This window comes from Acanthopagrus latus, chromosome 13 (assembly GCF_904848185.1).
Source record: "Acanthopagrus latus isolate v.2019 chromosome 13, fAcaLat1.1, whole genome shotgun sequence".
NCBI lineage: Eukaryota > Metazoa > Chordata > Actinopteri > Spariformes > Sparidae > Acanthopagrus > Acanthopagrus latus.
The window spans coordinates 15,711,102-15,729,006 of NC_051051.1; the positions used below are offsets into that span (position 1 = coordinate 15,711,102).

General features: G+C 40.5%; 1 protein-coding gene across 4 annotated transcripts in view; it reads right to left on the reverse strand.

Annotated features, from left to right (window-relative positions):
• arhgap32b (Rho GTPase activating protein 32b) overlaps positions 1-17,905 on the reverse strand; it is a 115,417-nt gene that overhangs the window by 7,185 nt on the left and 90,327 nt on the right. For 3 of the 4 annotated variants that reach the window (XM_037120809.1, XM_037120808.1, XM_037120807.1), the window contains 8 exons: positions 6,770-6,919; positions 4,621-4,723; positions 3,194-3,338; positions 2,609-2,691; positions 1,648-1,755; positions 956-1,101; positions 653-854; positions 85-230 (listed from right to left, as the gene is read on the reverse strand). In XM_037120809.1, coding sequence (XP_036976704.1) covers positions 85-230; positions 653-854; positions 956-1,101; positions 1,648-1,755; positions 2,609-2,691; positions 3,194-3,338; positions 4,621-4,723; positions 6,770-6,919 — 1,083 coding nt within the window. Of the gene's footprint in view, positions 1-84; positions 231-652; positions 855-955; positions 1,102-1,647; positions 1,756-2,608; positions 2,692-3,193; positions 3,339-4,620; positions 4,724-6,769; positions 6,920-15,089; positions 15,351-17,905 lie in introns of those variants that run through there. The other variant, XM_037120810.1, reaches the window with a different exon arrangement.

Genomic DNA, 17,905 nt, shown 5'->3' on the forward strand with positions numbered 1-17,905 from the left:
GAGGTGATTAAAAAAAAAAAAAAAAAAAAAAGGGGGGGGGGGGAGCTGTTTTTTATTCCAGCGCAAGAGGGATGTCTGACTCACCAGCAAGTGCCATGGCCTTCAGTTCATTGGGCTCACTGGGGTTGCGGTGAAGCTTGCGCTTCGACATGGAGGAAGACTTTCCTAGGTTGAAGAAAGAACGCCAACTACCCACAGGAGACTTCTTGGATTTAATAGGAGGCCTCTTCCTGTGATAATAAAACGGTGGTGGACAAGCATGCCGGGTACAGTTAGTTTGACTTATTCATAGATAAATCTCAATTTCAGATCCTTAGACAGCAGGACAAAATTAACATGAATCTGTTTAATTGCCCTTTAAGCTCAATGTGTTTAAACTCAGGTCATCTTCATTTCTAAGATATCTGCCCAACTCTAAAAACAGGACACAGCAGGGTCCGGCCTGTAAGATCCTGGCCTCCCAGTGCAAAGGGATTATGACCGTGCGTGCAGTCTTACCAGCGACCAGCAGAGGGAGACATTAAAACACATGTTTTCTGCAACAAATCTACAGATGATCTGCACTGTCAGATGGATGTCTATATCTCCGTCTGTGTGTCTGATTTAGATCCTATGTTAATTGTCATCATAATGAAAATGGGAATAAGCAAACCTCTCGGTGGGAAACTCGATGACAGTGTGGAACTTCCCCTGCAGGGCAGCCGGACCTTCGCCCACCTCAATGTACTTGCTGTCCTCAGTAACTGGAGAGTTGATCTGAGCCTGCGTCCTGGCCTGGGCCTCCTCCAAACTCAGCAGTTTAGTGGAGGGGGATGACACCAGCAGGGATTTGGGCCTTGACAATGAGTTGTGACCTGGTGATGCAGAACCGTGTTTATTGCTCAAACAGACGCAGCAGTGGGTAGTGGAACGACAATTCAAGCAGGGATTTTATCCAACTATTCCCTGTATGTACCTGCTCCCTCTCGGATCAGTGTGCTGAGTTTTGTGCTGAAGAGAACATCCACATGGTTGAGGATGAACTCCACCACGACTGACTGGATTCGGACTTCCATAAACGCTGCAGTGCCGCTGAAGCATGCAGATTCGATCTGTTTAGACCTGAAACAATCATGGACAAACAACAGTGAAAAGGGAAGGATTAAGTTTGAACTGGTAAGGTTAAGAGATCTTTAAATAAATGAAAAATATAAAGGCAGTGAATCAAAATCTCCACCTATTATGTTAAGTGATTTAAATTCAAGTTTCTTTACTTGTGTTAAATTATTCTGAGATGGATTTCCAGCATCTGATGTTGGTCAGCCTCCCACAAACAGCTGCTTCCATTCTTCCATTCAGGCAGAATGACTCATTTAAAGCAGATGATCGGGTACTTTCTGCTGCACAGAGCCCATTATAACGGGCTGATTCAAGTATGAGAAATCGTTACTGTGAGTAGTATAAAACACCCACATAAGCTCAACCACATGTAGGTCAAACTGTGACGGTAATTGGAATTACCCTGAGATGTACTTTGTTATAGAAAGTCACTCAAATCAAAGGGAACTTACTGAAAGTCTCAAGACAGCCTTTAGGTGATGAGGTACATTCACTACAATGAAAAACATTCATACAAAGAACAGTCTATGGAGGCGGGTGGCATCTCACCTCAGCAGGTTGGGCGCCCAGACGATGGCTAGGTTTTTGCTGTGCATGTTGGTAATGTAGCTGAACGCTGCCAGCCGGGAAAGGTGCCTCATGAGGAACTCAAGGGTCCTACGAATCAAATATTCATTTATTCAGACTTAATTGGCTCCCACTAGTGATGTGCAAGCCAATGGCCATGATAGAGCTACCTCTTCAGAACATCAATATTTCACTGTGTGCTCAAATCTCCAGGGAATGTCATTTAGAAATTAGCAAACTGGATGCTTTCACAAAGAAATGGAAATTCAATTTATCATCGCCAACAAGGACTCTTGGAATTTAGCTTTCAGTTTGGATACACATGACTTCAGAAAAAAAAAAAAAAATCATGGCCAAAAGCAAAAAGAAAATCAATCAAACGGTTTTGTGCTAAGCTGCTGCGTGAATAGAACTCACCCTGCAGACATATTGCACAAGAAAACACTTAAATTTGATTTTCTTTTTTTACTTGGAATGCTGAACGTATTCAAAAACTAATGAAATATATAGAATTTATGTTGGTAATATATAATTTCCTTTTTCATTTGTTGATGAGAATATATGAACATATAGTTATCTACAAACATAAGTTTTCAGTTGCTCACAATTAGGAGTGAGCAACTACGACTGGATGTGTGTTCTGTTCTTGTCCTGTTTACTTTGTAGTGTTGTGGTGTATTTTGATCTAAGTTGTTATTATGTATGGCCACAATGTGAAGTTTTTTTTGGAAAGCTGTTAATGGGGATCCTTATCAAGTAAACTAAACCAACCTAAAGGTCGTTGGGACCTGTTAAATGATTTCATTCAATGCAGCGTGGCACTATGAAAGCCTTTGAGTGTAACATTAACAGACAATTTATGTGACTGCACAAAATGAGCGTGTATCTGTAATCTGGCAGTTCCGGAGTCAGCCAATAGGGGACAGTGTGCCTCTACACTGACCTGTAATGCGGCGGAGGAAGCTGCTGGATGACATCATGGATTTTGATGAGTCGTTCTTCGTCCGTTGCTGCTGATACTGCATCCTTCAGAGTGAAAACAAAGCGTACATTAAGCCGGTTCACTTGTCCTCCCAGGTTCACGCCGCTGCATGGAGCATGGAGGGGACATCAGTCTGCAGCCGCACACTCCTCCCTCTCCCCAGCTGCCATAACAACCAGCAAACATTTACTTCATCTTCAGGGACGGCTCTGTTGTGCTTGGAGAGGGTTTTCATTCCAAGTCACACACACAGAGCGGTTTGCTGCATTTGTAATGATAGGGTGTGTCAAGTATAATGCTATGATTTTAGGGGTGTCTGTGACTCATAACTGTTAGATCAATTTGAGAAATTCCAACGAGTGAAATGTGAGGAATTTCCTTTGTTTTATAAGATCAGTACTTTAAGTGTCATTCTACCAGTTTCCTCTGAGACATCAGTGAGCATAGAAAATCAAGATAATTTGAAAAGCAAAATACTGAGGTGGTTAGCAGACTTTTGTCCACACATTAGAGGTAAAAACTGGTGTGTGGGAAGGCTTTGCTTACAGAGAATTTCTCGTAGAGCTGGTAGGTGAGCAGGGGGTTGGGCAGCTCTCTGAAGTAGAGCTTACACAGCGAGCCAACACAGTGGATGTCCTGGATGTAAACATCTTTGGTCAGGTCGGGGATCTGCTCCGAGTCAAACTCGTGCCTGATTAAAGAGAAAGAGGGCAAGGGCAGAGTCAACAAACTGACGGCCTCTGAAGAAAAATGCGCCAATGAATGACTGCTTTGGTTTGACAGGTAGACACAAAACATGAAATCAGTCTACTTGCATTCCAGTAGTAAAAAATGGCTTTACACTTGAACCCTGAAAAATAGGTTTAGTTTCATTTAACTGACTGTGATTAGGCTGGATTTATATCTCCAACTACAGTTTTAGTCCTGAAAATCAATTGTTTTCTCAGAAACACCTGCCTTAACTGCTTATGCCCTTATGGTTTTTTTGTCAAGCTGTATTGTACGTCGATAATAGTGTCCATAAGTTTTCCTTACACCTCAAGTCATTGAGACTAAAACTAAACTAATCACCAAGTAGCCTCAAACAAATCTAAATGAGTTGGTTTCTACTGCTGAACATTTAAATATTTGTTCAATTCTGACACTATTGCGCTCTGAGCAGAGTCAGAGGTACGGGAGAAATCTGAATAATCTGCATGTACACTCGATGGTGTACAGCAACCAGTTTACAACAGTGCCTGTAAATGTGTTCTCGAATAACCCTGTTATGACTGTGCCACTACTGACAAAGCTTAATGTTGCTGTGATAAGTGAGTAGAGCCCGGCCTTCATTTTTGGGGGGCTGATGATGCCGATACCGATATTAGGGAATAAAATAAGTTCTGACAGATATATTGGTCGATATACAGCACAAACATATTGTTTGCAATGATCCCTAATATGTGGTCATCAAACAAAATAATATGTAAGAGGCAGGATTTGGGTAATCAAGGGACACAGTTAAGTAAGGAAATCAAACTCAAAATGTTAAAAAGGAAATGACAGTCCGGCATGTGGTCATCCTTACATTAACAGACATATGTATGTCAATATATATGTATAGACAACATTACTTTTGCACATCTCACAGCACAGCAGAACAAAACAATAACATCTAACATGTCCTCAACACATATGTTGCTTTTTAAAAGCCACACGTGTTCTGTCAATTTTGTTCTCCTGGTAGGACATTAGATAGTAAAAACTATTGCTGAGTAACAACAGTTGCACCACACATTGCATGTTTCTAGTCTTTTACAGATGCAGTAATCCTAGATTGATTTCATCAGCCTTTAGATGAGGGCTAATATGGGAGATATGTGAACTTCTCCTATGACAAAGGACATTTCTGTGGAAGAAGGCTGAACAGAGTGGACATTCTGATAAACAGTTGAATCAAATACTGTAATAAATAGGCAGTGTGCATCTCCTACCGCAATTTCTGGATATTTGAGGCAATTCCAGAGAGGCGGTAGATGCCGTCCACCACACCATGCTTCTCGATGAACTCGGTGCAGCTCTTGAGGACCTGGGGCACTGTGAAGAGAAAAACAACATGTCACCACATAACAAATCATTCAATATTTGTCCAGTCTTCAATGGGTGCTACAAGGTCAAGAATAGGATGACTTTCCTTTTTGATGTGTGAGCACACAGTGTGAATAACTGACTCTATAGTGCTTTTGGTCAAGAAACACTTTTCCAGCTGAGGGTGGAAACACTTGAACCTTGTGAAGTAGAAACAGAGTTTATTTCATTTTTTTGTTTTGTGCTGTTTGTTGGCCTTCAGCCTATTTTCTACATGAAGCAAGCGGTGAGTTAACATGTTGTTGTCTGTGAGTGAGCTGGCCAATCACATTCTGCTTTAAAGCACAAAGTCAGTGATTGTGTGTTAGAGATGGACAGACAAAAAAAGAAAAACCTCAGAAAAACACAGAGCTTCTTCATTCTCCTTCAGCAACCATGAATCATAGAGACATGTTATTTATCCGTGTGTGTGTGTGTGTGTGTGTGTGTGTGTGTGTGTGTGTGTGTGTGTGTGTGTGTGTGTGTGTATGTGTGTGGGTATGGGAGATAAGGATAGTGTGTATGTGTATAAGGAGGCTCCCAGGCCTCCCACAGCTCACACATCATTCAGAGGATGACAGAGAGTGGGACACTCGCTGAAGCAGCTGTTCAGACAAATTCCACACATAGCGAAAAGAGAAAACAAGGCGAGATTCGAAGAAACTAGTTGGCATTCTGCAGCAGAGGAGAGAACAGTGAGGGTGGATAAATCCTCTCCTTCATGTAGGAACATTTTGTTATGAGATCCTCTTATCACAAAGATACACAACATCTTGTTGAATGTGAACTCAGTGTTGGACATAAAACAAGTATTCATCCACTTATATTCTAATTAAAAACACAACATTCAAAGCAACAGCTTCCAGCGGATTGCAGTGATGATTTTGATCTGTTAAACAACACTTACAATCTGATTCAAGAACACCAAGAAAAAGTGAAAACGTCTTGGCACTGAATAGACAGATCTGTTTGCTCATTTATGTGCTGTGCTCTGGGCTGCAACAGTGATTAATTGTTAAGTCTATGGAAAGTCAAAAAATTGTGAGGAAAAAAAACAAAAAACAACTTCCCAGTATGCCAGTAACAAACAATACCAATAATGCGTTTAAATGACTAGTGCTATTGATGTCAACTAGTGAGGATAGCAATGTTTAACTGACGAGTCAACAAATCGTTCATTTCCCTATTTAAAAACCACAAAGGATAGTCATTAACCGTGTTTCTCTTGCTCTATAATGCTATAGTTATTTTTTGTGTCTTACAAGAAGTATGGTGAAGACCATGTGACCTAGCTAAGTGTGACAGAGTGGCTTATCTTTCTATGTCAATGCAAGGCAGGATTTACAGAGGCCAAAGACTGACTCCCTCACACATGAACGTGTGACTGTGATGCAGAACGCCAAACATCTGTGCGCCCAACCACAAGCTTGTTAAATGAACAGGACTGGTCACACTCACATGTGATCACTGTGAGCTAAATGTGTTGGTAGGATGAGAACCACACATGTCCAGACACAGAATATGATCCATTAACGTATATAAATGGGTTTTCAAGATGGTGTCAAAATTAACTGAGATTAAGTTATTGATTAAGCTTCAACAGCAGAGTGGCATCATTATGCTGCATGGAGCTGATGTTACAATGTAATAAGGAGACCATTACCCTTCAACTCTGTCATCGAGACCATCACATCAGCTCACCTGTCAGACATCATGCTGCTGAGAGCACTGAAAATCAATGTGGCTGCCGCGGATTAATGTTGGTATGGACTTCAGTCCAGCAAATATCTCAATTACAAGCAGCGAGGCCTTTTGTTTACATACAGTGTGTGCTGTGTCTGTAAAAGTGTGCATCAAAGCCTGCCTTCACTATAAGACTACTGCAGATAAAAGCCAGTAATCTCTGCTGTAAATCAAGGTCTGGGTAAATTAAGGTCCTGACCACCATTAGAGAATTTAAGTTGTTGATCAAAAACTAAATAGAACGGCTCTGAGGTGTGTGTGCGTGCTTCTCACCATCATGTCCTGAGTTGAGGAGGTGTTCTCCCAGATCGCAGCCGAACACCCTCTCCCGGAGGATGCCTCTCTGCTTCAGCTTCTGCTTGGTGGGCCTGGACTTCATGAAGGAGCGCAAGAAGGTGATCAGCTTGCCGTGTTTCTTAGACACTGAAGAAGGAGGGGAGGAAGGAAGGACACATCTTACATCTCTTACACAGCTGTTGACTACTCTACAGTAAGTGTGGGTTCGACACTGGGTCAGTTTTCACACAAGATCTGTATGTGCACTAGACTGAAACCCCATACAAGCTGCTCAGGGTTGTCCCATTGTGCATTTGAGCTTCATTCTAATGCAAACCCTTCCTTTATGCATGTGTAGTTTCCTTGGGGCGAAAGCTTCGTTCTTAAATACCACCTCCCAGGCAACTACAAAGGAATCCTCCACATCCAACACCAGTATCCTCCGCTCCCCTTCAAAACAACACACAAAAAAAAGGAGCGGACCTACTTAAAAACCCAAACTGCATTAATCAGATAGTATGTCTGGGAAAGGGTCGTAAGCTTCTTAAACTACACACCAGTTGCGTTCTCTGCTTGTGTGTGCTTGTGTGTGTTTCAAAATACGTTCAGTTTGACTCATCTATCAGTCTTAAACAGATAATCTTGAAATGAAAATAAAACTGTCATGCCAAACAGTTTCAAAGTTTTCCACTGACTGATCAAATAGTCAGAGCATCTCACATGCCTTCTCTTGGACAGTAGGTGCACTGATGCAACTCAGTCACATGTCAAGTTAGATGTTACATAGAGATACTCAAGCTCTCTGGAGATTAGTATCACAACAGTTTGACTGCTGGCTCAAAAAACAACCATCTTAACACTGAACTTTGAAATTTTCAAGGTTACATTTTCAAATATATTCTCATTCAAACCGCTTCCCGAGAAGCAGAAGATCCTACTAATCCTGAGATTTATATTATACTGCTCAAATAAAAACCTGAAATCTCTGAAAGGATGAGTTTACCCCAAAAATGAAAATTCAGTCATTCTTGTCTACTCACCCTCGTGCCAATGGAACATTGGGTTCAGTTTTGTAGTCCACAAAACATTTCTGTAGTTATTATTTACACTCTTTTTAAAGCCAAAATCTTAAACAGTAAGCGTGGACCTCATTTTTCAAATCACTCAGACTTAGATAAAGCTGCACAAGCTGTATGGAGCCATTTTATGCTCCCCCCAGGTGTTTTTTTCTTCTCGTTCTAAAGTCTCCACTCTACTTCTGTTGTTTAGCATGGGAATAGATAATGACTGAATTTTTTTCTATATATTTTTTTGGCCTTTTTGTGGCTTTATTGACAGGATAGCTGAAGAGTGTGACAGGAAACAGGTTAAGAGAGTGGGAGTGAGACGCAGCAAATGGACCCGGGCCGGGAGTCGAAACCCGGGTCCACTGCAGAGCCTCAGCACATGGGTCATGCGCACTACCAACCGAGCTAAGCGGCGCCACGATAATGACTGAATTTTTAATTATTGGGTGAACTTATCCTTTAAAGCAGCCATGGTTGCTATTTCTCTCCGTTATTCATACTTCCAACGCACTGTAAAGCTTTCAACTCAGATCTGAGACATCTCGGAGAAGACAGACCACATCACCCAGTCCACTCTCATCTCCTTTGTCTCTCTGTTCTCTTGCTGGTGTCAGTGGTCTGCACTCGGCTCCTGTCACTGTTTCAGGTAAAACATTTCTGTCTTGATCTCACCGTTCTAGTCTCTCTTTGATCCTCTGTGGACACTTGCACTGTGCTGCCCTTCACACTGACTTTGGCCAACAACTCTTGCTATTATTTCAAAACTGTGCAGACTTCCACAGCACTACGCTCTCTGAATTGTGGAGACCAACAAAAGGATGTGGAGCACCCAGCAGCAATATGTTCCATGATCCTGAAATCTGAAACATTTAAACACAGCCTCAGTCAGGAAGAAAAAAACAACTCAGGAAGAGGGGCAGCATTAGAACAGCCATTAGCTTTCTGATCGATGATCATTGTGTTCTTTCAGCCACACCATCTGGAACTTCACTACATCAGTGTAAACAGAGTGACACACTGATATCTCCTGTCTGAGTTGCTCCAGGCTAAAGTGGAAAACTGCTGTGATGCATCAGTTTTTTTTATTATTCCAGGACACATTGCTTTAACTGATAATAAGACAGTCCAGATCGCAACCTTTACACTTCTCTCATGTGTTTCACAGCCATGACATCATGTTTATTTAATCGGCTCCAGACTTCAGATCAACACAAACACATAGGTTGCAATTTAAAGAAGACAGCATTTAAAGTGCAATTACATAAATAACTAGACTTAGGAGAGAGTCTCTATTCGGTGTGCTTCCCTGAGCTCTGCTTCTAACACGATACACATGAAAGTAGGCCAATGCTTACCAAACTCCAGACACAAAACAAGCTGAGTTAAAGAAGCTAAAACTCAACTGTGTGTTTGGAGGATAACAATACAATAAATGTGTCAAGGCAGCCTCTTTACTCACAGCTCTTTCAGCGATGATTTGTAGAGTTTTACTGGCGTCATGAGGCACACACATGTACTGTTATGAATGTAATTATTCCAAAGAACCATTAAAAAGCAACTGCTGTGTGAGACGTGCCCCTCTTGCCCAGAGACCATTAGGTAAAAATTAATGAGTCTGCCTGTTTTGCATGCTAAATGTACACTATGGAGGTAAATTGCGCACAGCAGACTTAATTGACAGTCCGTCGAGTATATTTAGAATGCAAACATCAAGAGCAGAGAAAAACTAATGAGCTGACGGGAATGGAACGTTACTTTGTAGCTGAATTAATTGAACAGTTTCTTATTGCGATAGCTGAATTCTAACAAAGATACGTGAAGAAAGGTCTCAGAGACACTTTGGGTAGGGAAGTATGTTTAGTGACAGTCATTACTTTTCACTCATATTTGCTCATTTAAATCAAGGACAAGAGAAAGTAAGGGCAAACTCCACTGATTTTACACATCTGAGAGTTCAGGCGTTGGTGAGTACAACTGCATATTAGTGCCACCAGTCTTACTCTATAACCATATTCAAATACAATTCCTTGATATTTTTGATACCTAAATTACATTCCAATTTTTAATACTCAAATGTGTCAATTTGTCTATATGTATCTATGCAACATATATAGAGGCGTATGCACTGTCATTGCCACCATAAACATGTGGATTTTACATGTGTTATCAACTAGAGGGCATTTCAACATTACCAATAACTTTAAACAGGTAGCTTTATTGCTAAGAAATAATCAAGTTGAGACACTGGTAACACTGGTAGCAAGGATGGAAGCATCACTTTCTAATATTGTAATGTTAGCGGTTAAATTTAGCTCATTGAACACAATGAAAATTTCATCACATTCATCAGAAATAACACAAGTGTTTCATTTTTAATGTCAGGAGAGGCCAGAAACCACCATAACTGAGACAAAAAAACCTCATTTGTGGGAACAGAGTTGCCCAGACACTGAATGCTGTGATGTACAACTAGGTAATAGGTTAATTTCAATCAAAAACCAGATTCAGCATTCTCTCTCACCACACAAGTGCTTCACCCCCAAGCACTCTAGACCACTGTTGTGCCTGACTAAAACACTAAGTGGAGAGTCACAGGGCCCACAGTGAGAGGCCCGAGATTGTTAGTTCCCATAGCCCTACTGCATACGAGAAGAAAAACTGGGGCGAAGACTAACAGTTTGAGAAAGAAACCTCTGTAGACCTCTATAGCAGACATCTCTGCTAAAGGCTCAGACTACATCAGCTGCTACTAGCATAACACCGCCAGCTCTTTGACAAAGTGTTGGTGGCCATTTTGCATTGTGGGTAAAGTTTGCAGTGCCAGGTTATGACAAAGAGGAGGAATGCATGGAATAAACAAAGAGAGTATCACTGATAGCTCTTATACACTGTTTTAATCCTCTTTTCAAAAAACAAACAAACAAAACTAAAAAACCTGTCCACTGTGAGCCCAACCATGTTTTAGGAGTGCAATGCTATATCAGTAACCTTGAGTGTCAGGGGATGAGCTGACAGGGGAAAAAACTGGACACACGATTGTTAAAAATAACTGGTAAAACTGGTGACAGGCAATTTTCCAAAGATGTTCACATCAGTTCCATTCTTTGCATCTCCTGTCATCTAGTCAATAGCCACTCTGCAAGATGCTTTACCCACACTGTGAGGTTTCACTTTTTTTGAGATGATAATTAATCTATTCTGTCAGTTTGTGTTTTCTATAGTTGAATTATTTTGGCCGATGCTCAAAACACACAGTAGTGTCTCAAAATAAACAAACTCTTGGCATGACTGTTCCACAACTACCACGATGCTGCAACAAACAAAAAAAATGTGTGAATCAAACTTTTGAGTACTCAGTCTCTATTGTGTGCCATTTTAATGAAGCAGCACAATCAATACTGAGTCAACAGCCGGCCTCTGAGCCAGCGTCCGCACACGAGACCCATCGGTCCATTTCAGGGAAAAGTGGAGCTCCAATTCACCCCTTAGGGAGAAATTCCTTCTGCGCTGCTGTACCCGCACACAAACCGCTGAGGCAGCTTTGTTTACTCGCTGGTGAGGCATCAAAAAGAGCCTTCAGTATCATGTAGAGGAGGGGGAGCTGGCTGTGCAACTGTTTGGCTAACACTGACATGTCGCTTTTATTCAGGAAGCCAGACTGACTTTAAGATGCGAGGAAGAGGAGTACAATGACAGGCATGACTCTCCAGATGACGGACAGAGACTCCCATCTGCTTACTGTCAAGGCAGATACAAACCCGAAGGCCCTGAAGCTCTTACAGCATGCTCAGCACTGCTGAAATCCAGCATGGAAGGCGCTTTTAATTTGAGAATAGCGCCTGTAATCATAAGATTCTTTATATAAGATTTTATATATATATATATATATGTATATGCGCAGCAAAGGCTTTTATAGATACCAGAGTGAGTCAAACTCCTTCTCATCTCTGCTGAGATTTGCACATGCACAGTACTAATCAGGTACCTATTAGAAAATGATGAAGGCTTAAGATGTGCAAGTGCAAGAGAACATATCAGTTATCCTCAAAATAGGAGTTAGTGTGTCCTTGTTCTGACTCATTTACTTAAATAAAGATTCAGACCCTCCTGCCTGTTAATCACCCATGTCTTCCAAACCCCACACCACCAGTTTGCATTATAGGGTTTTAATTACAAATGAGTCATCTTCGCGCTGAATGATATAATAACTCTGGTGACATCAGTATCGGATGACATCACCGGGTTAATTTTTTTCATACTTGATGTGCTCTTCCAGAGACACAGTGACATCAGTAGTGACAGTGGTACTAACCATTACAGATAAAGAGTGGCCAAAAACAGTTGATATAAAATGATTTCTGTAGAATGTTTCAGGATATTTACAAAACTCATACTGATGGTATATATTTGACAGGTGACACTGTTGCAGAGGGGTGGTGGCTCAGATACTCTCAGCTAGGGAAATGAGAGACAGTTTCCCTAACTGTTATTTGCATATGTAACAGATAAAAATCCAGACAGGACAAAGCTCAACACAGTGAAGGATGGTTATAATGCTCACTGTATGACTATGACGAGGCTTTTCCCCACGAGAGCCCAGCGAGAGGATATGATGAGCCGGGGGTGAGGGGAAAAGAAGCCAAGCATTACAGCAGGAACAATTACGGACGTAATGGCAAACATCATGCTCCCTTCCCTCGATCCAACCCCAAACTAGCTGCCTCATTCCAGTCAGGTGCTTTTCAAATGGCACGGAAAGAGACTAGGGGGAAAAAATCATAACTTCATAGCAACACAACAGAGTAACTGCTTCCTAAAGTAGATCAGTGACACCATAGAGCCAATCAGCAGACTCTAGCCTGAAACATTTGATACAAACACTGTGCGTGTCAGTGTTCCCTGAATACATAACCACCAGTGGGCGTGGCAGTGACTCCTCTGGGCTTCATAATGCTCTCATCACAGCTCAGCCCAGCCCAGCACCCCCGCAAGACACGACAGCCATACACACCAGAGCGGGAACTTCAAACCGCTCCTCTCTTCGCAGTTGTAGTTTTAGAAAATCACAATGTGAATGAGTTGGATATCACAGCATGCTGTGATAACTATGAGAACAAGGTTTTTTGCTGGAATTTGACTTGTAGATGGGCCAGATCTATTTATAAATAGGTCCTTTAACTTATAGCTGGGTCTTTCTAGACACTTGAATGTAGCAGAGTTTGACAATCATCTGAGTGAATACTGTGAGTCTGACAATGTATGCAATACTATTGCATTTACTTACCATGTAAGGACATCCTTGATGATTAGCTTTACTGTGTGCATTTACTTAAGTACTGTAGTCAGGTACTACTATATTATACTATACTATACTACACTATACTAAAAATGCTGACTACTGGATCCATTGAATAAGTCAACCCATAGTACACAGCATATACACTAAAGTACATGTGAATATATGTGTAGTTCAATTTTACTAGTACTTTTGATAGTGATGTACATTTAATATCAGATACTTAAAATCTTTTACTCAAGTTTTTTTCACATGGGTTTCACTTCTACTAAAATAATATTTTAACTTGACAACTTTTACTCAAGTGTGACTTCTGGCTACTTTTTTACAACACAGCTCAACAGAAAAGCCTGCCAATTATCCTTTTAGCCACAATGAAACATGCCAGACAACCTTAGTTTATGTTTTACAGCCAATTAAAGAACTCAACAGACCAACTTCACTTCCTGATCCCCGTCATCGAAAGACGGACGTGTCCATCGAGACGTGTCTACCCCAGAGATAATGTTTGCATTTCTTATCCAACTGCAATCAGAAATTCACACAGGGAGGCACTGTGTTTACACCCATTAAACACATCCTTACCATCTCCTGTTGGTGTGTCTGGATGGCTGTTAAGCGTGTAAACAGCAGAGCTGCATCTGACTATGAAAGGCAGCCGTAACTGACAGTGACCTCTGTATGGACCTAAAAGCCAAAGTGTGTGGTGATAGTCGGAGCAAAATGTCTTATTGTTCCGACTCTCAATGCGCCACTGAACATAACTTCAGCAGAGGGGAGAGAGGACAGAGGGGTGAGGTCAGCTTGGCCCTGTGTGGTCTCGGCCACTGATAATTAGGCCAAATGGTTTAACTGTACAATACATTATCAACAAATACCAACATCGGTACCAAGAGCAATTTTTAAACCAAAGCACTATGAATGGGTGCAACTCCAAGGCACTTTTTACACACACACACACACACATATATATATATTTATATATATATATATATATATATATATATATATATATATATACATACATATATATACACATATATACACATATATATATATATATATATATATATATATATATATATATATTTATTAACAAAAAACTTTTTGGGGAATACATTTTAATCAGAAGAGAACATTCTCCACTGACTTGATTTTTTTTTTTGCCTAAAAAAATTTATGAAGACACACTTTGTCCTCATATTACAATTTTGTACTGTATTAATTTATTGTGTGACCCTGCTAGCTTTATTGTGTGACCCTGCTAGCTTTAAACAGCTTGTTTATTCAGTTATTGAGGAAATAAATACCTTGTTTGGGCCACAGTTTGTATAACTTCCTCATTGACACTGTTAAAATAAAGAATTCTGATTTTGAATTTCTCCTCCAAACTACATAGTGCCCCTTTAACAACTTGAACTCCTCAACAGTGAGTAACAAATTTCAGTTCAGTTTGCTTGAGACTGGTTCTAAACTATAGCACTGATGTGAGAGCTGCTGGTGTTCATGACGTTTGTTAACAGCTACACATCACTCCTGTCTTTGCTAGTTAGTCCAAAATTGCACTTTAAAAGCCAAACTTTTCGTCGTTTTCTAACCCTTATTACATTAGAGTGAAATTATAAACAGGCTTACACTTTGGGGAAGAAGCAAATATTATCAATGAGCCATTCCATTCCTGTAACGATCGAGTAAATGAAAGGAAAAAAAAAGAGATGTGCAGCCGTGTGAGGAAGGAGCAATATTTTCCACACTTTTCAAGGCCTAGGAAACTCTCCATCATTCAAAGTGCCGCCTCTTCACATCGTTTATTCCTGATAAACCACGACACATGTAGCGTGCGTGTAGCTGTTAACTGTGCTGTTAAATAAGACTGACTATCATATATACACGAGGGGACATCGTAGCGAACATAAAACATGTGATGCGACATTGTTAAAACACGTTTTCTTACCTTTCCTCCATAACGCTGGAGATATGACAGGATTTTTTTTTTTTTTTTCCAAAAGTCCAAAGTCCAACTATCCACTATTGTTACCTTGTATTTTGTCTCGCTAACCGTGTGAATGACAAACTTGCCTTGAAGTCGGAGAAACGGTGAATTCACTAAACAAATGAGAAGGACCGTTTAAAGCTAAAAGTTTAGTCCCACCGAGTAGAGGAGCGCGGCGGTCCTTCCTCTCTGCTCTGTCAGCCAGTGTCCACACGGCTCCGGCTGGCTCTGCGGATTGGTTTACAACCCCTCATATGATGCCTTCAAGTACTCCCGGAAATATGGAATGACCGGCTGTTTAGCCCATTCTACACAGCAGTTAAGTTTAATTGAAGAGAATCTTATATGTTTTCAATATGATGGAGGTGGTAGGCCCTAACAATAACTTAAAGTTGACACATTTAAGCAAAAACACTTCATGAAAAGTTTGCAGTCAATGCTTTTCGGTTTCTGAAGAAACGCAACTCCACAAAGAGCTCCTTCTAAGCTCCTATATATGAGGTCAGATGCTTTAATTGCCTTGCTGAAGCCTTGCTGAATTCCAGTACCACTGTAACAAAGTCATTACAAAATGTGTTACAGAACCAAACACCCATGTGAGATGAAAAAGCTTAGAGCTACTTTGAGCTGTGGTGTTAGAAGAAGAGGATACAGCGTGCATAAGGAATGTCACTGGTGCCGTTATATGTACACACCCCTGTTTGTGATCGGTCAAGGTACACTACACCTCTGCCCCCAGACATATTTACATTGCTGACTTGAACATGTGCCAGACTCTAGTATTTCCAACAGCATTTGAAGGCAGCAAGTAAGCTCAGGCTGCCATGAGGCATGCTGGCGGTTCACTCAGTGGAAAACACTCCTCTCTGGAACACACACATGCTCCAAACAAGCAGCAACCCTGCTTTTATTCTCCGACAAAATGCTCCCAATGTAATAATTGCTTGATCACAATAATTACATACTTACATGAAAAGACTAATTGTGTAATTCTATGCCTGTACACAAGGTTCAAATAAAATTGATACAAAGTCTCCATACTGGACTAGGCTGAGTTGACAAACTGCTAATACACAGTCACTGAGAGTAACAATATATTAGCATAGTGGAAGTAGTTTAAAATATCACTTCCTGTTATTCTGATTCAACCTCCGGGTCTAATCTTCCCCCAGCTGCTTCCAGGTTTACAGTCTCATGTCTTCAAACTCATCCAACTGGTCTGGTGTCAGGTGGGAAGAGACACTCTCGACTGCTGACTGACCAACCCCCAGCTGACACTCACCGATTGTCAGGATGAATCAGTCCGGCTTAAACAACATACAGGATGGCCTTTCCTTGACTTTAAATCAGCTCTCCCTTCTGAGGGGCCCCTTGGCCCCCTGAAAGCATTATCTTATTAATTCCTTAACTAGCTTAGTCCCTAAGCAGACATGTTGAGTCAAAATAAAGTCAAAACTAATTTGTTGCTGGTCCAGAATCACAAGACTGCAGTCAGTCATTCCCACTACATTTAACTGCTTTCAGTACAAACAATTATTTTGGTCAATCTTCAAAATTTTCTCTGCATGTAGGCTGTAATATTTTGTATCTTAATGGGTAGAAGGTAACAGAGTACATTTACTGAAGTATTGTGCAAGTTGAGTTCTAAGGCACTTGTACTTTGGAGTAATTTAATTAAAACCTCTATTTCACTGAGGTTAGAGGAAAATATTGTACGTTATACTTCACTACATTTGTTTGACAGCTATAGACTTATATTAAAAACATATAAATGAATAAAATACACTACTATGTCTTGTTTGCGGCTCGTTAACTCGTAAGCTCATTACATAGAAACAGTGTGTAGTTGGGGCTCCTTGTCACACTTCAGATGTGTCTGAGTTCCATCAAAGAGACATTTTAGAAAGAGATAAGATTGATCCAGTATTTTATATAAAAGCAAAGATTCAGTTAAAAGTGAAAATAACAATCTAAGAACAGATCCACCTTGACCAGCTGTAACATTAAGATGCAGTTTACACATCAACAGGTGAGCATTAACAATTGAATAATATCATATATATAATAATAAATAAATAATACATTTCTTTGGCAGGACCAGTACTTTTACCTTTATACGGTAAGTACAATATATTTCATTAATTTTGCTAAAGTATGATTGTAGGATTAGAATTCAGGACTTTCACTTGGAGTATTCTAATGCATTGTTTTCTTTGTACTTTTACTTTAAGAGAAAATTACATGAGCAGAGAAAAGAAAGAAAAGGGCTGTGGTGTTCCTTTTTACTCATAAGGTAGAAAACCTTCAACAACCAGAACCATGGCACTGCTCCCCACCAGACCAATAAACTCTCCCACGGATGGGTGACATACTGCGACTTGGGTGGTGCTAGGTTTTGGTTTGGAGTCTGTTCAAACTGTTAAGCAGTAGGCTGGTAAGAGTATTCTATCAAATCATGATCCTGCACTCTAATCCTACACTAAGACAATGAACATGATCATGGTTCATATTCAAGCATAACTGCCTTTTTTAAAGTTTGATGAGAGTTGTTTCAGCCTATTGCCTATTTTCAAGAAATAGGAAGTGTAATAACAAAATGTTGGTGTATAGTTAATTACTGCTGCCTTGTTGAAATAGTTTGCCCAGAGTTTGGTGAGATTCCCCCCTCTAAATCCGACTCATGTCCATGGATGCACATTTATAAATGATTTACAGATCGATCAGCAATCTGTAGTTGATACAACAGCCCTTGAATCCACCAGAATGCACATTTTGCA